This window comes from Bombina bombina, chromosome 7, assembly GCF_027579735.1.
Source record: "Bombina bombina isolate aBomBom1 chromosome 7, aBomBom1.pri, whole genome shotgun sequence".
In the NCBI taxonomy this organism is placed as follows: Eukaryota; Metazoa; Chordata; class Amphibia; order Anura; family Bombinatoridae; genus Bombina; species Bombina bombina.
The window spans coordinates 317,113,715-317,137,546 of NC_069505.1; the positions used below are offsets into that span (position 1 = coordinate 317,113,715).

A 23,832-nucleotide genomic window follows, 5' to 3' on the forward strand; every position below is an offset into this window, starting at 1 on the left:
GATTCCAATTTTGTGGTCTATGTAATTAAATGTCCGTGTGGTCTAGCCTATGTTGGCGAGACCACCAAACCTATCAGGGACAGGATCAAACAACATAAAACAGCCATAGGTAAACTTGAACCTTCTGACCCTGTAGCCCATCACTTTACACATTTAGGTCATAATAAAAGTCAACTTAAATTTCAGGTGGTTGATGGGATTGGCCCTTTAAGGAGAGGTGGGAATAGACAAAAATTACTTTTCGAGAAAGAAGCACTTTGGATCCAAAAAATGGATTCTATGACTCCCTATGGCTTGAATAGGGAAATTACATGGAGTACATTTATCTAGGGACAGTGGTCTCATTGAGATCTCTCTTTTTTGAGAGTGCGAATAGTTATAATGTAGAATGAATTGTGGAAAATGTTCTTTCAAATTTGTCTTTTATATGTGGACATTTCACTTTTTGTTTTTTCACTTTGCACTATGGTGCTTTATTATTTATTTTGTTTCTTTACTATATTCATACTGTATGTGTGTATGATACCTCTATATTAGCCTTTACATGTGAGTAGAACATTTTACATTAATACGTTAATTGCTTGCTTAATTCATGTATGAAATTTCATGAATTACTACTTGTCACGTAAAATTCCTGTGTCCGTAATATCAGCTGTTTGTATATGCGTGTGTCTGCGCATGTCTGGGATGTCTGTCATTTCTGCTTGATATTCGTAGTGGTGACGCTATGTGGGCGTTACTACTGCACACAGTGAGTACGCTTGAAAAGGAGGTGGTTTTCCGAAGTATGACAGGCCAAGTTGAAGGGCGGAGCCCGAAACGCGCGTTGCCTGCTGTTGTGGAAGTGACGTCAGACAACAATAGAGCTCGATGCTCGCATGCTGGTTTGGATTGCTGACAGTCTGATACACGCTGAGGATTGCCACAATCATTACAGCTGTTGGATGTCTTCCTATGGACAGTGTTCACTTAGTATTCTGAGACCCTACACGGATTGGGTGAGATCGCTCACAGAGCGTTACTCTTACACAGTTGCTATTTACCGGCGGACTTCGGTCCTCGAGTGCCGGAGCAGGTACACACTTTTTCCCAAACCACACATTGAGGAAATTGGAAGTATCCACAAGTATTTAGCAATATTGTATGCATGAACGTTGCCTCATTTGATACTTTGGGAGATATATTGCTACACATTCTTTGGCATAACTTGTCATCTTTGCAACTGTCAGCTTACTAACCACATTATCATATGCTGCATGAATCGCTACAAGTGCATGAACTGCCTTATTTTGCTTGTTCACTTCATTGCCTGCATCTAACATCAGTATACCCATGGTTTTCACATATAGCCAGGGTTTTGACTTTTTGCTCTAGAGACTGACTTCCACCACTCAATTGCTGCTTGATAACTGGGGACGCCCAGTTTTCATGTATGTGTGTATGTTTGTTGCATCTATGTTCATTTATGGATTGCAATTAGGATGTTTTCGCTTTTCGTTGTCGTTTGTTTTCATTAAATTTCTCTTTATGCTCATTAATGCATTTTCGTTATTCATTGATTTAATATCCTCATTATTAGTGTGGAGACTTATATTTGTGTGTGTGTGTATATATATATATATATATATATATATATATACATAAATATATATATATATATATACACACACACATATATATATATATATATATATATACACACACACACACAAATATATATATATAAATACACACAGACACACACACATATACATACATATAGCTCAACTAATGTGTTCAGATAGGACACCAAGAGAAGAATGCAAATATGATAAGAGAAGTAAAATGGAATGCTTGAGTACAACATCCCTTTAACCCCTTCCCGCCGTTTGGGCAGTCCATGCCGTCCTAACTGCGCTAGGCTTTTTGTACTGATGCCATAACGGCTTCCTAACTGGGATCACGAGGTGGAGGGTGTGCCTAGCATCATAGGTATTCCCCCCCCCCCCCATCCCGTGATTTCACTTTTTATTCATTTGTTTACATCAGAACTTTGTTCCGATGTAGAGAAATAAGCCCCGGGCAGGAAATGATTAAAATGGATTACAATCAATATAAAATGATCTCATACAAACACAAGAGCAGTATTTTTGTCCTTGGAAATGGTTTAAATAAAGCTCTTTAGTTTAAAGTGCAGTTTTGTGCACAACTGCTCAGTGTAATAGCCAAGCACAACTCCCCAAAGCTTTGTTTGGTAGGCAGTTACTGCAGAAGCATACAAAATGACCTTTTTTGTTCATCACATGAACATCCTTTTTTAAAAGGGGCATAAAACCCCACATTTTTCCTTTGTGATTCAGATAGAGAATACATTTTTTTTTTAAAAAGATTCCAATTTACTTCTATTATCAAATGTGCTTTGTTCTCATGATATTCTTAGTTGAAGAGATACCTCTGGAGCACCACATGTCAAGAAATAGCACTCCCATCTAGATTTCATTCTTGCAAACCTGCTGCCATACTGTGCTGTAGACACGTGCACACGCCTGAGCTTACCTCCCTGCTTTTCAACAAAGGATACCAAGAAAATAAAGACAATTAGATAATAGAAGTAAATTGCAAATTTGTTTAAAAAGGACATGCTCTATCTGAATCATGATAGAAAAATGTTGGGTTTCATGTTCCTTTAACACAAACAAAAAATGGAATACATTTTATAATGCTCTCTTTAAGAAGCAAATTGGAAAAAATGTCTCTAAGTATAATGATATTTCCATATAATGTAGATTAGTGTTTCTTAACCGCGGTCCTTAAGTACCACCCAACAGGCCAGTGCACAGGTGACATAATCAGCTGATGGGTGAGAGCAGGTGAGTAACCATGGTGTTACTGATCAGCTGATTATGTCACCTGTGCACTGGTTTAGCCATAATTAAAACCGGCCTGTTGGGGGTACTTGAGGGCTGTGGTTGAGAAACACTGGTGTAGATCATGTGGTGTATTCGCATAAATTTTGTTTAGAAAAGGTTATGACCTGGGAACTTGATCCAAGGGTTTCTGGATTTATTTCAAAGCAAAGCACCACACAGTCATAACTTTAGTGTTTTAGTGTTACTGAAGTTGTGAAATGCGCAAAGGTTTCCTATTTAACATGTTAAATGAGGCGGCTAAAACATTACACCGCTTTACAAAGCCAATAAAAGAAACAGCGTGACTCACGGCATTTGGAGGAGCTGCGAGACGGAAGGCATACCACATTTACAGGCTTCAGAGGACAGGATGGATTCCAGAACAGGCACTGAAAAAAAAACAAAAAAACAAGTCCAATAATTTACAGCAGTGTTTTATATTGCAGAGAACGTAATGATTTCTGCTGGACTCTGTTTTGATTATAGCAACCAATGTATTAAAAACAGCTACTATATTATAATACGGTCGTTCCTAAATACATGACTAAAGCTCATAAGCATTTCAATTTTGGCTAGAATGTCCCTTTAAACTATGTGTTTAACCCTCTTTGCCAGGGATAAAAACAGATATACGTAAGCAATAGTGCAAGAATAAATTCCCTAACACAGAGCATTTTCGTCTAGTACTTTTATGTCCCTTTTAATAAAGGGATACTTAGATATCTGGAGCACTACATAGCAGGAAATAGTGCTGCCATTTAGAGCTCTTGCAAATGGATAACATTCTTGCATAACTGCTGTCACATAGTGTTCCAGAAATGGGCCAGCTCCTAAGCATTACATCCCTGCTTTTCAACAAAAGATACAAAGAGAACGAAGAAAAAACATAATTTATGTAAGAACTTACCTGATAAATTAATTTCTTTCATATTAGCAAGAGTCCATGAGCTAGTGATGTATGGGATATACATTCCTACCAGGAGGGGCAAAGTTTCCCAAACTTCAAAATGCCTATAAATACACCCCTCACCACACCCACAAATCAGTTTAACGAATAGCAAAGAAGTGGGGTGATAAGAAAAAAGTGCGAAAGCATAAAAAATAAGGAATTGGAATAATTGTGCTTTATACAAAAAAAATCATAACCACCATAAAAAGGGTGGGCCTCATGGACTCTTGCTAATATGAAAGAAATGAATTTATCAGGTAAGTTCTTACATAAATTGTGTTTTCTTTCATGTAATTAACAAGAGTCCATGAGCTAGTGACGTATGGGATATAAATACCCAAGATGTGGAACTTCCACGCAAGAGTCACTAGAAAGGGAGGGATAAAAACAGAATTTATGTTTACCTGATAAATTTCTTTCTCCAACGGTGTGTCCGGTCCACGGCTTCATCCTTACTTGTGGGATATTCTCCTCCCCTACAGGAAATGGCAAAGAGAGCACACAGAAAGAGCTGTCCATATAGCCCCCCTCTGGCTCCGCCCCCCAGTCATTCGACCGACGGTTAGGAGAAAAAGGAGAAACTATAGGGTGCCGTGGTGACTGTAGTGTATAAAGAAAGAAATTTTTCAAACCTGATTAAAAACCAGGGCGGGCCGTGGACCGGACACACCGTTGGAGAAAGAAATTTATCAGGTAAACATAAATTCTGTTTTCTCCAACATTGGTGTGTCCGGTCCACGGCTTCATCCTTACTTGTGGGAACCAATACCAAAGCTTTAGGACACGGATGAAGGGAGGGAGAAAACCAGGTTACCTAAATGGAAGGCACCACGGCTTGCAAAACCTTTCTCCCAAAAATAGCCTCCAAAGAAGCATAAGTATCGAATTTGTAAAATTTGGCAAAAGTATGCAGAGAAGACCAAGTTGCTGCCTTACAGATCTGATCAACAGAAGCCTCATTCTTGAAGGCCCATGTGGAAGCCACAGCTCTAGTAGAGTGAGCTGTAATTCGTTCAGGAGGCTGCCGTCCGGCAGTCTCATAAGCCAATCGGATGATGCTTTTCAGCCAAAAGGAAAGAGAGGTAGCAGTAGCTTTCTGCCCTCTCCTCTTACCAGAATACACAACAAACAAGGATGATGTCTGTCTGAAATCCTTTGTTGCTTCTAAATAGAACTTTAAAGCACGGACCACATCTAGATTGTGTAACAAACGTTCCTTCTTTGAAACTGGATTCGGACACAAAGAAGGAACAACAATTTCCTGGTTAATATTCCTGTTAGAAACGACCTTTGGAAGAAAACCAGGCTTGGTACGTAAAACTACCTTATCTGTATGGAAAATCAGATAGGGAGAAGAACACTGCAAAGCAGATAATTCAGAAACTCTTCTAGCAGAAGAAATAACAACCAAAAACAGAACTTTCCAAGATAGTAACTTAATATCTATGGAATGCATGGGTTTAAAAGGAACCCCCTGAAGAACTGAAAGAACCAAGTTTAGACTCCATGGAGGAGTCATAGGTCTATAGACAGGCTTGATCCTGATTAACGCCTGTACAAACGCCTGTATATCTGGCACGGCTGCCAGACGTTTGTGCAACAAAACCGACAGAGCAGATATCTGTCCTTTTAGAGAACTAGCTGAAAAACCTTTATCCAAGCCCTCTTGGAGAAATGAAAGTATCCTTGGAATTTTAATTTTACTCCAAGAGTATCCCTTGGATCTGCACCAACAGATATATTTTTGCCATATCTTATGGTAAATTTTCCTAGTCACAGGCTTTCTGGCCTGAACCAGAGTATCTATAACCGAGTCAGAAACCCCACGCTTAGATAGAATCAAGCGTTCAATTTCCAAGCAGTCAGTTGGAGAGAGACTAGATTTGGATGTTCGAATGGACCTTGTACTAGAAGATCCTGCCTCAAAGGTAGCTTCCATGGTGGAGCCGATGACATATTCACCAGGTCTGCATACCAAGTCCTGCGTGGCCACGCAGGAGCTATTAGAATCACCGAGGCCTGCTCCTGTTTTATCCTGGCTACAAGCCTGGGAAGGAGAGGGAATGTTGGAAACACATAAGCTAGGTTGAACGACCAAGGCGCCACTAATGCATCCACCAGTGCCGCCTTGGGATCCCTGGATCTGGATCCGTATCGAGGAACCTTGGCGTTCTGGCGAGACGCCATCAGATCCATATCTGGAATGCCCCATAGTTGAGTTAACTGGGCAAAAACCTCCGGGTGGAGTTCCCACTCCCCCGGATGAAAAGTCTGACGACTCAAATAATCCGCCTCCCAGTTGTCCACTCCTGGGATGTGAATTGCAGATAGGTGGCAGGAGTGATCCTCCGCCCATTTGATGATCTTGGATACCTCTCTCATCGCCAAGGAACTCTTTGTTCCCCCCTGATGATTGATGTAGGCTACAGTCGTCAGGTTGTCCGACTGGAACCTTATGAATTTGGCCTTTGCTAGGTGAGGCCAAGCCAGGAGCGCATTGAATATCGCTCTCAGTTCTAAAATGTTTATTGGAAGAAGAGACTCTTCTCGAGACCATAGACCTTGAGCTTTCAGAGAGTCCCAGACCGCACCCCAGCCTAAGAGACTAGCGTCGGTCGTGACAATGACCCACTCTGGTCTGCGGCAACTCATTCCCTGAGACAGGTGATCGTGAAACAACCAATAGCGGAGAGAATCCCTGGTTACCTGGTCTACTTGAATCTGGGGAGACAAGTCTGAATAGTCCCCATTCCACTGATTGTTTAGAAGCTTTAACTTTCTGACCTCTGTCAGGAAGATCTTCATTTCTACAGAATCTATTATTGTTCCCAAAAAGGGAACTCTTGTTGACGGGGACAGGGAACTCAACTAACACCACATGCTCTTTACCATCCCCGTGGAGATGCTACTTGTTCAGAGCGGCAAAGAGAATGACTGGGGGGCGGAGCCAGAGGGGGGCTATATGGACAGCTCTTGCTGTGTGCTCTCTTTGCCATTTCCTGTAGGGAATATCCCACAAGTAAGGATGAAGGCGTGGACCGGACACACCAATGTTGGAGAAATAAAGACAGCCAATTCCGCTGAAAAATAATCCACAACCCAAAAAAGTGAAACAAATTGATTGAAACTATAAGCAGAAGAATCAAACTGAAACAGCTGCCTGAAGTACTTTTCTACCAAAAACTGCTTCAGAAGAAGAAAAAACATCAAAATGGTAGAATTTAGTAAAAGTATGCAAAGAAGACCAAGTAGCTGCTTTGCAAATTTGATCAACTGAAACTTCATTCCTAAACGCCCAGGAAGTAGAAACTGACCTAGTAGAATGAGCTGTAATTCTTTGAGGCGGAGTTTTACCCGACTCAACATAAGCATGATGAATCAAAGACTTTAACCAAGATGCCAGAGAAACGGCAGAGGCCTTCTGGCCTTTCCTGGAACCGGAAAAGATAACAAATAGACTAGAAGTCTTTCAGAAATCTTTAGTAGCTTCAACATAATATTTCAAAGCTCTAACTACATCCAAAGAATGCAACGATCTTTCCTTAGAATTCTTAGGATTAGGACATAATGAAGGAACCACAATTTCTCTACTAATGTTGTTAGAATTCACAACCTTAGGTAAAAATTTAAATGAAGTTCGCAACACCGCCTTATCCTGATGAAAAATCAGAAAAGGAGACTCACAAGAAAGAGCAGATAATTCAGAAACTCTTCTAGCAGAAGAGATGGCCAAAAGAAACAAAACTTTCCAAGAAAGTAATTTAATATCCAGCGAATGCATAGGTTCAAACGGAGGAGCTTAAAGAGCCCTCAAAACCAAATTCAAACTCCAAGGAGGAGAAATTGACTTATGACAGGTTTAATACGAACCAAAGCCTGTACAAAACAATGAATATCAGGAAGATTAGCAATCTTTCTGTGAAACAGCACAGAGAGAGCAGAAATTTGTCCTTTCAAGGAACTTGCAGACAAGCCTTTATCCAGACCATCCTGGAGAAACTGTAAAATTCTAGGAATTCTAAAAGAATGCCAAGAAAAATGATGAGAAGAACACCAAGCAATGTAAGTCTTCCAGACTCAATAATATATTTTCCTAGACACATATTTACGAGCCTGCAATCTTGGAGATCACTCTTGGAAGAAGAACTAGAGGCGGAAAGATATAGGCAGGCTGATACTTCCAAGGAAGTGACAATGCATCTACTGCCTCCGCCTGAGGATCCCTGGATCTGGACAGATACCTGGGAAGCTTCTTGTTTAGATGAGAAGCCATCAGATCTATTTCTGGAAGTCCCCAGATTTGAACAATCTGAAGAAAAACTTCTGGGTGAAGAGACCATTCGCCCGGATGTAACGTCTGGTGGCTGAGATAATTCGCTTCCCAATTGTCTATACTTGGGATGTGAACCGCAGAAATTAGACAGGAGCTGGATTCCGCCCATACAAGTATTCGAGATACTTCTTTCATGGCCAGAGGACTGTGAGTCCCTCCTTGATGATTGACATATGCCACGGTTGTGACATTGTCCGTCTGAAAACAAATGAACAATTCTCTCTTCAGAAGAGGCCACGACTGAAGAGCTCTGAAAATCGCACGGAGTTCCAAAATGTTGATTGGTAATCTCGCCTCCTGATATTTCCAAACCCCCTGCGCTGTCAGAGACCCCCATACAGCTCCCCAACCTGTCAGACTCGCATCTGTTGAGATCACAGTCCAGGATGGAAGAACAAAAGAAGCCCTCTGAACTAGACGATGGTGGTCTGTCCACCACGTCAGAGAGTGTCAAACAATCGGATTTAAAGATATGAACTGTGATATCTTTGTATAATCCCTGCACCACTGGTTTAGCATACAGAGCTGAAGAGGTCGCATGTGAAAACGAGCAAAGGGGATCGCGTCCGATGCAGCAGTCATAAGACCTAGAATTTCAATGCATAAGGCTACCGAAGGGAATGATTGAGACTGAAGGTTTCGACAGGCTGAAACCAACTTCAGACGTCTTTTGTCCGTTAGAGACAGAGTCATGGACACTGAATCTATCTGGAAACCTAAAAAGGTTACCCTTGTCTGAGGAATCAATGAACTTTTTGGTAAATTGATCCTCCAACCATGTTCTTGAAGAAACGACATAAGTTGATTCGTATGAGATTCTGCTAAATGTGAAGACTGAGCAAGTACCAAGATATCGTCCAAATAAGGAAATACCACAATACCCTGTTCTCTGATTACAGATAGCAGGGCACCGAGAACCTTTGTAAAAATCCTTGGAGCTGTTGCTAGGCCGAATGGCAGAGCCACAAATTGGTAATGCTTGTCTAGAAAAAGAGAATCTCAGAAACTGATAGTTATCTGGATGAATCGGAATATGCAGATATGCATCCTGCAAATCTATTGTGGACATATAATGCCCTTGCTGAACAAAAGGTAGAATAGTCCTTATAGTTACCATTTTGAATGTTGGTATCCTTACATAACGATTCAATATTTTTAAATCCAGAACTGGTCTGAAGGAATTCTGCTTCTTTGGCACGATGAATAGATTTGAGTAAAAACCCAGCCCCTGTTCCAGAACTGGAACTGGCACAATTACTCCAGCCAACTCTAGATCTGAAACACATTTCAGAAACGCTTGAGTTTTCACTGGATGTAATGGAACGCAAGAAAGAAAAAATCTTCTTGCAGGAGGCCTTATCTTGAAACCTATTCTGTACCCTTGTGAAACAATGTTCTGAATCCAAAGACTGTGAAACGAATTGATCAAATTTCTTTGAAAAATCATAATCTGCCCCCTACCAGCTGGGATGGAATGAGGGCCGCACCTTCATGTGGACTTGGGAGCTTGTTTTGGCTTTCTAAAAGGTTTGGATTTATTCCAGACCGGAGATGGTTTCCAAACAGAAACTGTTCCTGTAGAGGAAGGATCGGGCTTTTGCTCCTTATTCTGACGAAAGGAACGAAAACGATTAGCAGCCCTATATTTACCTTTAGATTTTTTATCCTGCGGTAAAAAAGTTCCTTTCCCCCCAGTAACAGTTGAAATAATAGAATCCAACTGTGAACCAAACAATGTATTACCTTGGAAAGAGAGGGAAAGCAAAGTTGACTTAGAAGACATATCAGCATTCCAAGTTTTAAGCCATAAAGCTCTTCTAGCTAAAATAGCTAAAGACATATACCTGATATCAACCCTAATGATATCAAAGATGGCATCACAAATAAAGTTATTAGCATGTTGAAGAAGATTAACAATGCTCTGAGAATTATGATCTGTTACTTGTTGTGCTAAAGCCTCTAACCAGAAAGTTGAAGCTGCAACAACATCTGCCAAAGATATAGCAGGTCTAAGAAGATTACCTGAACATAAATAGGCTTTTCTTAGAAAGGATTCAATCTTCCTATCTAATGGATCCTTAAAGGAAGTACTATCTGCCGTAGGAATAGTAGTACGTTTAGCAAGAGTAGAGATAGCCCCATCAATTTTAGGGATTTTGTCCCAAAACTCTAATCTGTCAGATGGCACAGGATACAATTTTTTAAACCTTTTAGAAGGAGTAAAAGAATTACCCAGATTATTCCATTCCCTGGAAATTACTTCAGAAATAGCATCAGGGACAGGAAAAACTTCCGGAATAACCACAGGAGGTTTAAAAACCTTTATCATGACATTTATCACAAACAACAGCTGGAGGGACAGTTACCACAAGTTTACAACAAATACACTTAACTTTGGCAGATCCAGCATCAGGCAGCGAATTTCCAGAAGTAGCTTCTGATTCAGAGTCAACCTGAGACATCTTGCAATATGTAATAGAAAAAACAACATATAAAGCAAAATTTATCAAATTCCTTAAATGACAGTTTCAGGAATGGGAAAGAATGCCAATAAACAAGCTTCTAGCAACCAGAAGCAAATAAACAATGAGACTTAAATAATGTGGAGACAATAATGACGCCCATATTTTTTAGCGCCAAAAAATGACGCCACATCCGGCGACGCCGACATCTTTGGTGCAAAAACGTCAAAAAAATTACGCAAATACAAAACAACTTCCGGTGACACGTATGACGCCGGAAATGACAAGGAAAACATTTTTTTGCGCCAAAAAAGTCCGCTCCAAGAATGACGCAATAAAATGAAGCATTTTCAGCCCCCGCGAGCCTAACAGCCCACAGGAAAAAAGTCAAATTTTTTAAGGTAAGAAAATTTTAATATTCAAATGCATTATCCCAAATAAAGAAACTGACTGTCTGAAATAAGGAATATTGAACATCCTGAATCAAGGCAAATAAATGTTTGAACACATATATTTAGAACTTTATATAAAAGTGCCCAACCATAGCTTAGAGTGTCACAGAAAATAAGACTTACTTACCCCAGGACACTCCTCTACATGTAGTAGATAGCCAAACCAGTACTGAAACGAGAATCAGTAGAGGTAATGGTATATATAAGAGTATATCGTCGATCTGAAAAGGGAGGTAAGAGATGAATCTCTACGACCGATAACAGAGAACCTATGAAATAGACCCCGTAGGAGGAGATCATTGAATTCAAATGGGCAATACTCTCCTCACATCCCTCTGACATTCACTGCACACTGAGAGGAAAACCGGGCTCCAGCCTGCTGCGAAGCGCATATCAACGAAAAATCTAGCACAAACTTACTTCACCACCTCCAAGGGAGGCAAAGTTTGTAAAACTGATTTGTGGGTGTGGTGAGGCGTGTATTTATAGGCATTTTGAGGTTTGGGAAACTTTGCCCCTCCTGGTAGGAATGTATATCCCATACGTCACTAGCTCATGGACTCTTGCTAATTACATGAAAGAAATTGATAACAGAAGTAAATTAGAAAGTTGTTTAAAATTGTATGCTCTATCTGAATTATGAAAGAAAAAAATTGGGGTTTCATATCCCTTTAAATATGACAATTACTTGTTTCCATTCACTATTCAAAAATGTGTATAGCTCAATGGCCAGAAAGTGTTGCACAAGCAATTACAGTAACGACAATGTTATTTGTAGGAAACATTTCCTCTGTGTTGAGATTCCTGGCAGACAGCTGCCTGCTGGGTTAGTAGGAATTTGAATGTATTGCTGACAAATGCAACTATTTATGGATTATTTGTATTGTCAGCCTTTTTTTTTTTAAGGCAGAGGAAACCCATAAATTATATTTCAGGATTCAGATGGAGCACACAATTTTAAACTTTCTATTTTACTTCTAATATAAAATTTGCTTTGTTGTCTTCATATCCTTTTCTGAAGGAGCGGCAATGCATTACCCGGTGAGTCAATGACAGGAGGCATATATGGGTAACCACCAATAAGGAGGACGCAAATTAGATATTAATTTTCAAGGGCTTAGAAATTAGAATATGACGCTACCTAGGTTTAGCTTTCAACTAAGAATACCAAGAGTACAAAGAAAATTTGCTGATAAAAGTAAATTGGAAACTTGTTTAAAATTGCATCTGAATCATGAAAGTTAAATTTTGGCTAGACTGTCCTATTAACTTAAAGGGACACTGAACCCAAATTTTTTTCTTTCGCGATTCAGATAGCGCATGCAATTTTAAGCAACGTTCTAATTTACTCCTATTATCATCTTTTCTTCGTTCTCTTGCTATCTTTATTTGAAAAAGAAGGCATCTAAGCAAAAATAATTTGCTTCAGTCCACTGGACAGCACTTGTTTATTGGTTGTTGAATTTATCCACCAATCAGCAACAACAACCCAGGTTGTTCACCAAAAGTGGGCCGGCATCTAAACTTACATTCTTGCTTTTCAAATAAAGATACCAAGAGAATGAAGAAAATTTGATAATAGGAGTAAATTGGAAAGTTGCTTAAAATTGCATGCTCTATCTGAATCACGAAAGAAACAATTTGGGTTCAGTGTTCCTTTAAGCGAAGAATGCAGATTTACGTTTACCCCAGCCTAGAGCTTCAGTCTGACATCTCAAACTTTGGAAGCGAGAAGCGTCTCTAGACAATTATCTGCAAGACTGAATGTGTTGCCAAAAAAAACAAGACAAGGCCTTTCAGTTTCTATTACTCGCTAGAAGGTTTACATTTTTTAGTCCTGGGCATTTGGAAATCATGGAGCCTAATTGTGTAAACAGCATTCTAGCCACAAACGGTAAGAACAAATATTAGCTATAGAGTCACCATCTGTCACAAAGTGAGGCCACCAAATGAATCTACTAGCGATATTAGCTGCCACTTACATTAAATACCCTGTAAATGAGCCATAAAACACTGTTAAAAGTGACATGAAACCCAGGTGTTTCTTTCATGACTTAGATAAAACATACAATTTTAAACAACTTTCCAGGTTACTTATAGTAGAAGTTTAGCTTCATTCTCTTGGTATCCTTTGTTGACTGAGCATTAATGCACTACTGGGAGCTAGTTGAGCGCAATAGGTGAGCCAATGACAAGAGGTAAATAAATGTGCAGCTAGCTGTAATAAATTGCTGCTCCTGATCTAAATATGCTTTTCAACAAAGGAAACCAGGAGAATGAAGCATATTAGATAAAAGAAGTAAAATGGAAAGGTGTTAAGGATATTATGCTCTATCTGAACCATGAACCTATGGTTTCTTGTCCCTTTAAAGTCAGCTCCAGTTGGTATTTCTTGGTATGCTTTGTTGAGGGAGAAATGGTACAATACAGGGATCTAGCTAACAAATATTGTGAGGCAATGACAAGACGCACGTGTGTACCAACCAATCTCCTACTAGAGAACAGTAGTGCATTTCTGCATCTGAGCATACCTGGGTAAGCTTTTTAACAAAGAATAGGGGGACCTCGCCAGCACAGAGAGAAATCACGCAAAATCTGGGATTTTTTTTAGACTTTGTATTGTAATATAGGAGTCTGTTTGACATAAAGTAAACAACATAGCAACATAACAGGTCTCAAGTTAAAATTTGTGCTTCAAATTTTTAAAATTTTTTTTTTTTTAAGGGCCTCGCCATAGAAACGAGACTTCTTAGAATATCTTGCCTGAGCAACGAGGTTTTGAATATCAGGCCCAGGAAGAGAAGGTAAATTTGGTAAAAGACAACTGTGTCTTCTAATGTGTTGAAACCGCTTTAAAGGGATAGTCTAGTCAAAATTAAACTTTGTTGATTCATTCAGAGCATGCAACTTTAAACAACTTATTAATTTACTCCTATTATTAAGACAACAAGGTTTCCTTTCTCATATTGCGGCATTGCTGGCACTGGATTTCTGATTCAATGAGTATACACAGGCACAAAATTGGAGTCTTAATTTCCAGAGCCCTCAGGATCGATTCTAAGTCGGTGGATTTCCTATTGGAGAAAGCGCCCCCTTAACCAATCCATATCTACTAACAGTTCGCTGGGAGAATCTGTGGGAGGCAGCGGGTCCGCTCCATAAGGGCAGTATCTGTTCTTACCATTTATTCTTAGCAATTGTTTTGTCATAGTCAATCGTTTGTGTTTTCCTCTTAGGCTTACATTCCTGCTTTTTCAAATAAAGATACCAAGATAATGAAGAAAAATTGATAATAGGAGTCAATTAGAAAGTTGTTTAAAATTGCATGCTCTATCTGAATCATGAAAGTTTAAAGTGACATTAAACCCACATTTTTTCTATCATGATTTAGAAAGAGCATGCAATTTTAAACAACTTTCTAATTTACTTCTATTATCTAATTTGCTTAATTCTCTTGATATCCTTTGCTGAAAAGCATATCTAGATAGGCTCAGAAGCTGCTGATTGGTGGATGCTTATAAATGCCTTGAGTGATTGGCTCACCCATGTGCACTGCTATTTTTAAACAAAGGATATCTTAAGAATGAAGCAAATTAGATAATAGAAGCAAATTGGAATGTTGTTTAAAATTGTATTCTCTACCTGAATCATGAAAGAAAAAAAAACTGAATTTATGCTTACCTGATAAATTACTTTCTCCAACGGTGTGTCCGGTCCACGGCGTCATCCTTACTTGTGGGATATTCTCTTCCCCAACAGGAAATGGAAAAGAGTCCCAGCAAAGCTGGTCACATGATCCCTCCTAGGCTCCGCCCACCCCAGTCATTCGACCGACGGACAGGAGGAAATATATATAGGAGAAACCATATGATACCGTGGTGACTGTAGTTAGAGAAAATAATTCATCAGACCTGATTAAAAAACCAGGGCGGGCCGTGGACCGGACACACCGTTGGAGAAAGTAATTTATCAGGTAAGCATAAATTCTGTTTTCTCCAACATTGGTGTGTCCGGTCCACGGCGTCATCCTTACTTGTGGGAACCAATACCAAAGCTTTAGGACACGGATGAAGGGAGGGAGCAAATCAGGTCACCTAAATGGAAGGCACCACGGCTTGCAAAACCTTTCTCCCAAAAATAGCCTCCGAAGAAGCTAAAGTATCAAATTTGTAAAATTTGGCAAAAGTGTGCAGTGAAGACCAAGTCGCTGCCTTACATATCTGGTCAACAGAAACCTCGTTCTTGAAGGCCCATGTGGAAGCCACAGCCCTAGTGGAGTGAGCTGTGATTCTTTCAGGAGGCTGCTGTCCGGCAGTCTCATAAGCCAATCGGATAATGCTTTTAAGCCAAAAGGAAAGAGAGGTAGAAGTCGCTTTTTGACCTCTCCTTTTACCAGAATAAACAACAAACAAGGAAGATGTTTGTCTGAAATCTTTAGTAGCCTCTAAATAGAATTTTAGAGCACGGACTACGTCCAAATTGTGTAACAAACGTTCCTTCTTTGAAACTGGATTCGGACACAAAGAAGGTACAACTATCTCCTGGTTAATATTTTTGTTGGAAACAACTTTCGGACGAAAACCAGGCTTAGTACGCAAAACCACCTTATCTGCATGGAACACCAGATAGGGCGGAGAACACTGCAGAGCAGATAACTCTGAAACTCTTCTAGCAGAAGAAATTGCAACCAAAAACAAAACTTTCCAAGATAATAACTTAATATCTACGGAATGTAAGGGTTCAAACGGAACCCCTTGAAGAACTGAAAGAACTAGATTTAGACTCCAGGGAGGAGTCAAAGGTCTGTAAACAGGCTTGATCCTAACCAGAGTCTGAACAAATGCTTGAACATCTGGCACAGCTGCCAGTCTTTTGTGAAGTAAAACAGATAAAGCAGAGATCTGTCCCTTCAGAGAACTTGCAGATAATCCTTTCTCCAAACCTTCTTGTAGAAAGGATAGAATCTTAGGAATTTTTATCTTGTTCCATGGGAATCCTTTAGATTCACACCAACAGATATATTTTTTCCATATTTTATGGTAATTTTTTCTAGTTACAGGCTTTCTAGCCTGAATCAGAGTATCTATTACAGAATCTGAAAACCCACGCTTTGATAAAATCAAGCGTTCAATCTCCAAGCCGTCAGTTGGAGGGAAACCAGATTCGGATGTTCGAATGGACCCTGAACAAGAAGGTCCTGTCTCAAAGGTAGCTTCCATGGTGGAGCCGATGACATATTCACCAGGTCTGCATACCAAGTCCTGCGTGGCCACGCAGGAGCTATCAAGATCACCGAGGCCCTCTCCTGATTGATCCTGGCTACCAGCCTGGGGATGAGAGGAAACGGTGGGAATACATAAGCTAGGTTGAAGGTCCAAGGTGCTACTAGTGCATCTACTAGGGTCGCCTTGGGATCCCTGGATCTGGATCCGTAGCAAGGAACCTTGAAGTTCTGACGAGACGCCATCAGATCCATGTCTGGAATGCCCCATAATTGAGTTATTTGGGCAAAGATTTCCGGATGGAGTTCCCACTCCCCCGGATGGAATGTCTGACGACTCAGAAAATCCGCTTCCCAATTTTCCACTCCAGGGATGTGGATCGCAGACAAGTGGCAGGAGTGATCCTCCGCCCATTGAATTATCTTGGTCACTTCTTTCATCGCCAGGGAAGTCCTTGTTCCCCCCTGATGATTGATATATGCAACGGTCGTCATGTTGTCTGACTGAAACCTTATGAATTTGGCCTTTGCTAGTTGAGGCCAAGCTCTGAGAGCATTGAATATCGCTCTCAGTTCCAGAATGTTTATCGGGAGAAGAGACTCTTCCCGAGACCATAGACCCTGAGCTTTCAGGGATTCCCAGACCGCGCCCCAGCCCACTAGGCTGGCGTCGGTCGTGACAATGACCCACTCTGGCCTGCGGAAGCTCATTCCCTGTGACAGATTGTCCAGGGTCAGCCACCAACGGAGTGAATCTCTGGTCTTTTGATCTACTCGAATCGTCGGAGACAAGTCTGTATAATCCCCATTCCACTGTCTGAGCATGCACAGTTGTAATGGTCTTAGATGAATTCGTGCAAAAGGAACTATGTCCATTGTTGCAACCATCAATCCTATTACTTCCATGCACTGCGCTATGGAAGGACGAGGAACAGAATGAAGTACTTGACAAGAGCTTAGAAGTTTTGATTTTCTGACCTCTGTCAGAAAAATCCTCATTTCTAAGGAATCTATTATTGTTCCCAAGAAGGGAACTCTTGTTGACGGGGACAGAGAACTTTTTTCTTTGTTCACCTTCCATCCGTGAGATCTGAGAAAGGCTAGGACGATGTCCGTATGAGCCTTTGCTTTTGACAGGGACGACGCTTGAATCAGGATGTCGTCCAAGTAAGGTACTACTGCAATGCCCCTTGGTCTTAGAACCGCTAGAAGGGACCCTAGTACCTTTGTGAAAATCCTTGGAGCAGTGGCTAATACAAATGGAAGTGCCACAAACTGGTAATGCTTGTCCAGAAAAGCGAACCTTAGGAACTGATGATGTTCCTTGTGGATAGGAATATGTAGGTACGCATCCTTTAAATCCACGGTAGTCATAAATTGATTTTCCTGGATAGTAGGTAGGATCGTTCGAATAGTTTCCATTTTGAACGATGGTACCCTGAGAAATTTGTTTAGGATCTTTAGATCCAAAATTGGTCTGAATGTTCCCTCTTTTTTGGGAACTATGAACAGATTGGAATAAAATCCCATTCCTTGTTCTCTTATTAGAACTGGATGTATCACTCCCATCTTTAACAGGTCTTCTACACAATGTAAGAATGCCTCTTTATTTGGTTTGAAGATAATTGAGACCTGTGGAACCTTCCCCTTGGGGGTAGTTCCTTGAATTCCAGGAGATAACCTTGAGAAACTATTTCTAGCGCCCAAGGATCCTGAACATCTCTTGCCCAAGCCTGAGCAAAGAGAGAAAGTCTGCCCCCCACTAGATCCGGTCCCGGATCGGGGGCTATCCCTTCATGCTGTTTTGGTAGCAGTGGTAGGCTTCTTGGCCTGCTTACCCTTGTTCCAGCCTTGCATTGGTTTCCAGGCTGGTTTGGTTTGTGAAGTATTACCCTCTTGCTTAGAGGATACAGAATTAGAGACTGGTCCGTTTCTGCGAAAGGGACGAAAATTAGGCTTATTATTAGCCTTAAAAGACCTATCCTGTGGGAGGGCGTGGCCCTTTCCCCCAGTGATGTCTGAAATAATCTCTTTCAAATCAGGTCCAAATAATGTTTTACCTTTGAAAGGAATGTTAAGCAATTTTGTCTTGGAAGACACATCCGCTGACCAAGACTTTAGCCAAAGCACTCTGCGCGCCACGACAGCAAACCCTGAATTTTTTGCCGCTAATCTAGCTAATTGCAAAGCGGCATCTAAAACAAAAGAGTTAGCCAATTTAAGTGCTTGAACTCTGTCCATAACCTCCTCATACGAAGATTCTTTACTGAGCGATTTTTCTAGTTCCTCGAACCAGAAACACGCTGCCGTAGTGACAGGAACAATGCATGAAATTGGTTGTAGAAGGTAACCTTGCTGTACAAAAATCTTTTTAAGCAAACCTTCCAATTTTTTATCCATAGGATCTTTGAAAGCACAACTATCTTCGATAGGAATAGTAGTGCGTTTGTTTAGAGTAGAAACCGCCCCCTTGACCTTAGGGACTGTCTGCCATAAGTCCTTTCTGGGGTCGACTATAGGAAATAATTTCTTAAATATAGGGGGGGGGGGGGACAAAAGGTATGCCGGGCCTTTCCCACTCTTTATTTACTATGTCCGCCACCCGCTTGGGTATAGGAAAAGCGTCGGGGGGCACCGGAACCTCTAGGAACTTGTCCATCATACATAATTTCTCTGGAATGACCAAATTGTCACAATCATCCAGAGTAGATAACACCTCCTTAAGCAGTGCGCGGAGATGTTCTAATTTAAATTTAAATGTCACAACATCAGGTTCAGCTTGATGAGAAATTTTTCCTGAATCTGAAATTTCTCCATCAGACAAAACCTCCCTCATGGCCCCTTGAGATTGGTGTGAGGGTATGTCAGAACAGTTATCATCAGCGTCCTCTTGCTCTTCAGTGTTTAAAAAAGAGCAATCACGCTTTCTCTGATAAGTAGGCATTTTGGATAAAAGATTTGCTATGGAGTTATCCATTACAGCCGTTAATTGTTGCATGGTAATAAGTATTGGCGCACTAGATGTACTAGGGGCCTCCTGTGTGGGCATAACTGGTGTAGACACAGTAGGGGATGATGTAGTATCATGTTTACTCCCCTCATTTGAGGAATCATCTTGGGCAATATCATTATCTGTTGCATTACTGTCCTTACTTTGTTTGGACACTATGGCACAATTATCACATAAATTTAAATGGGGAGACACATTGGCTTTCATACATATAGAACATAGCTTATCTGATGGTACAGACATGTTAAACAGGCTTAAACTTGTCAACAAAGCACAAAAAACGTTTTAAAATAAAACCGTTACTGTCACTTTAAATTTCAAACTGAAAACACTTTATTACTGAATATGTGAAAAAGTATGAAGGAATTGTTCAAAATTCACCAAAATTTCACCACAGTGTCTTAAAGCATTAAAAGTATTGCACACCAAATTTCAGAGCTTTAACCCGTTTTTACATTTAACCCCTATACAGTCCCAGAATGAGGCTCTGTCTATAACTAGAAAGGCCCCCATCTGAAAAAGGTGTCCAACACAGTGCCTGCCGTTTTTCTAAACGTTCCCCAAGATTATAACACCAATAATTAGTTAGAATCTGCATAATATGCCTAGTAAAGCAATTGTTTTAGCCCAGAAAAATGTCTACCAGTTTTTAAGCCCTTTTTGAAGCCCTTTATTCTTTTATGTTTAACTAAGAAAATGGCTTACCGGTCCCCATGAGGGGAAATGACAGCCTTCCAGCATTACATGGTCTTGTTAGAAATATGGCTAGTCATACCTTAAGCAGAAAAGACTGCTAACTGTTTCCCCCAACTGAAGTTACTTCATCTCAACAGTCCTGTGTGGAAACAGCAATCGATTTTAGTTACTGTCTGCTAAAATCATCTTCCTCTTACAAACAGAAATCTTCATCCTTTTCTGTTTCAGAGTAAATAGTACATACCAGCACTATTTTAAAATAACAAACACTTGATAGAAGAATAAAACTACATTTAAACACCAAAAAACTCTTAACCATCTCCGTGGAGATGTTGCCTGTGCAACGGCAAAGAGAATGACTGGGGTGGGCGGAGCCTAGGAGGGATCATGTGACCAGCTTTGCTGGGACTCTTTGCCATTTCCTGTTGGGGAAGAGAATATCCCACAAGTAAGGATGACGCCGTGGACCGGACACACCAATGTTGGAGAAATTGGGTTTAATGTCCCTTTAATTTTGACTAGACTATCCCTTTAAAAAGGAAGCAAAAAATTAATCTGACCTATCTGCATTGTTTTGATACAGATTTTTAATGTATGAGAATATAGGACCATGTTGAGAGACTTTTTTTTTCTCTTTCTTGTTATAACAAAAAAAAAAAGCAATACAAGTGACTACTCACCCACAGAAAATGAGGGTGCAGGAGGGAATTGATCCACAGGAACAGAATCCGGAGGCCGCCCATACGTCATTTCATATAGCAAATGACCAAAACAATGAACGTCAATACCTTCTAAAGTCTAAGGAAAGAAAAGCGTCAACTGATCAGAAAAGGTTTATATAATGTTTACACTGCAGCCATTAATGATGACATCACTAATTTAAAAAAATAATAATAGAATACATAAATGTTCCACTTTGTAATTACGTGTAATATTGATTAAATGTCCGTCATGCCAGAAATAAAACAAAGCAATAGGTCAGGGGTGGTGAACCTATGGAACTCATGTAACCAAGGTGGTCAACTCATAACCAATTTGCTAGAACTCAACTGTGAACTACGCTACCACCAAACGTCTTTGTTTCATCACCTGCAATTGTAACGTTTAGTAAATTATTGTTCTTGTGAATGCATGCTATATATTAGATTTGGCAATTCGTTTGCTAAATTAACGGTGAATATAGCCGCGGGTGGCAGAATTTGGCTCTTCTTCGGCGCTGGATTTGTGTAAAAGTGCAACACAAAAAGATCTGGATTTGCACAGAGATTTATGTGTTTATTTTTCACATTAAAAAAATCCAGAGTCAAAAGGAGTCAAATACTACAACTAGCGGCTATATTCACCATTAATTTAGCAAACAAAAATGCCAAATGCACGTCTACTTTACATTATCAATTACGCTTTAATTGTTAATATAACTTACGGATTTATAATAAAAAATAACTCTCTCTTTAATCTACCTATGTTAAAGGGATACTAAACCCAATTTTTTTCTTTCATGATTCAGATAGAGCAGGCAATTTTAAGCAACTTTCTAATTTCTCCTATTATCAATTTTTCTTTGTTCTCTTGCTATCTTTATTTGAAAAAGCCCGAATCTAAGCTAAGAAGCCGGCCCATTTTTGGTTCAGCACCCTGGATAGCGCTTGCTGATTTGTGGGTACATTTAGTCACCAATCAGCAAGCGCAACCCAGGTGCTGCACTAAAAATGGGCCGGCTAATACGTTTACATTCCTACTTTTTCAAATAAAGATAGCAAAAGAACGAGGAAAAATTGATAATAGGAGTAAATTAAAAAGTTGCTTAAAATTGTATGCTCTATCTGAATCATGGAAAAAAATGGGTTTAGTATCCCTTTAATTTTATTTATTTATGTAAGTACCAAAAGGCATTTATTTTTTTTAAAAAGACCATAGCCAATTTTGGCTAAAAGTAACAAAAAGGTTTGCCTCACCTGCACTAGGTCATTAAAAAAAAATGTATAAATTTGCCCATTAAAGAGACAGTCTACACCAGAATGTTTATTGCTTAAAAAGATAGATAATCCTTTTATTACCAATATCCAAGTTTTGCATAGGCATTACAGTTATATTAATATATGTTTTACCTCTGTGATTACCTTGTAGCTAAGCCTCTGCAGACTGCCCCCTTATCTCAGTGCTTTTGACAGACACAATGTTATCTATATGACAAACATGAACTAGCACTGTCTAACTGTGAAAAACTTTTCAAAATGCTCTGAGCTAAGAGGCGGTTTTTGAACGATTTAGAAATCAGTTTGAGCCTAGCTAGGTTTAGCTTTTCAAAAATACCACCAAGAGAACAAAGCAAATTTAATGATAAAAGTCAACTGGAAAGTTGTTTAAAATTACATGCCCTATCTGAATCATGAAAGTTTAATTTTGACTAGACTGTCCCTTTAACTTTGTAAGTGAACCAACTTACATTTATCTTTCTAAATTGTGAAAAGTAGGATCTGTAAAATGATGGAAGTCCTAACAATGAGTTCTCCAAATCCATCAGTTTGCAGGTCTCTCCCTCCAGCATGACGTTGGCTGAATGGAGATGTCCGTACGGGAAGCCTTTGTCATGGAGAAACTTTAACACCTGTTTAAAACAAGCAGAGTTTAAAGGACTACTTAATGCAATAGAATTACAAAACTAACAAGTGCATAATAAAAAGACAATGATTTAACACCTACACTGCATTTTTAAATAAGCAGTAGATTTTTTTTCTGACAATTTTATTTTTTCTCTCATATTCCAGCCCTCTGTATCATGTGACAGACATCAGCAAATCACAGACTAGTAATCGTATATCCTGTGAGCTTGTGCACATGCTCAATAGGATCTTGTTCCCCAGAAAGTGTGAATATAAAAAGACTGTGCAAAATTTGATAACGGAAATAAATTGGAAACGGTCTAAAAACTGCTGCACTACCTGAATCATAAAAGTTTATTTTGACTTGAGTGTCCCTTAAAGTGTTCAACTTCAGACCAAAATAAAAATATTATGATGCTTTAATGAATGTATATATACACATTATATGAATCAAAAGTTATTGTGATATTTCATGTCAATGACTAGAAGCTAAATCATTATTCAATTGAAAGTTGTTATGAAGATCATAATGCATTGAAATACCAAACTCAGAATTAAATAAGTTTACTCCTTTTAAATCTCTTGCTGAATGCAGAGAGTTCTGTATCTACATGGAGTTAACAAATTTACAAATGGTGTTGATAGGAAATAAAAATGGAACATACCAACACTTAGCAGGGAACATGAGGACATAAGAATATGGATTAGGGTAACTGCCAGGGGGAATCTTCTGAGAATAGGCCACAGTTTACGGGACACTGGGGTTTTGAGGAAATTACAATTGCTATGCTAAGAAAATGACATAAAAGTCCAAATTAAAACTTTCACGATTCATATAGAGGATGTCACTTTGTTGTTCTCTACACTGAGCTCCGAGTGAAAAGGGGAGACATCCCCCTAAAAGGTTCCACCCCTTCTGATCTGGACACACCATGTGTATATATGATAACGTCACAGACTACAAGGAAATTAAATACCTGCTGATGCAGGGATTTCCTTTTTAGTGAGTCTGCAACTGGCGGGGAGGAGAGGAGGGTTTTTAAAAGCCTATATCTCTCAGCCTCCAGTACATTTACATGGGCAAGAAACCCCCCTTTTGAAAGAGGGGAGTCCCATGCCCCTGTGTGATATAGAAGATCACTGTGAAATCCATAAATTACAGAAGCGCTTGAAGAAACCCTATTCTGCTATGTTTATGCTAAAAGGACAAGTGATCCT

The 23,832-nt window shown here is 39.7% G+C and overlaps 1 protein-coding gene across 5 annotated transcripts in view; it reads right to left on the bottom strand.

The window, feature by feature from the left end:
• PXK (PX domain containing serine/threonine kinase like) overlaps positions 1-23,832 on the bottom strand; it is a 274,909-nt gene that overhangs the window by 87,107 nt on the left and 163,970 nt on the right. For all 5 annotated transcript variants that reach the window (XM_053720959.1, XM_053720958.1, XM_053720962.1 and 2 more), the window contains exons 10-12: positions 22,458-22,619; positions 20,692-20,809; positions 3,199-3,277 (exon numbers count right to left, since the gene is read on the bottom strand). In XM_053720959.1, coding sequence (XP_053576934.1) covers positions 3,199-3,277; positions 20,692-20,809; positions 22,458-22,619 — 359 coding nt within the window. The remainder of the gene's footprint in view (positions 1-3,198; positions 3,278-20,691; positions 20,810-22,457; positions 22,620-23,832) is intronic.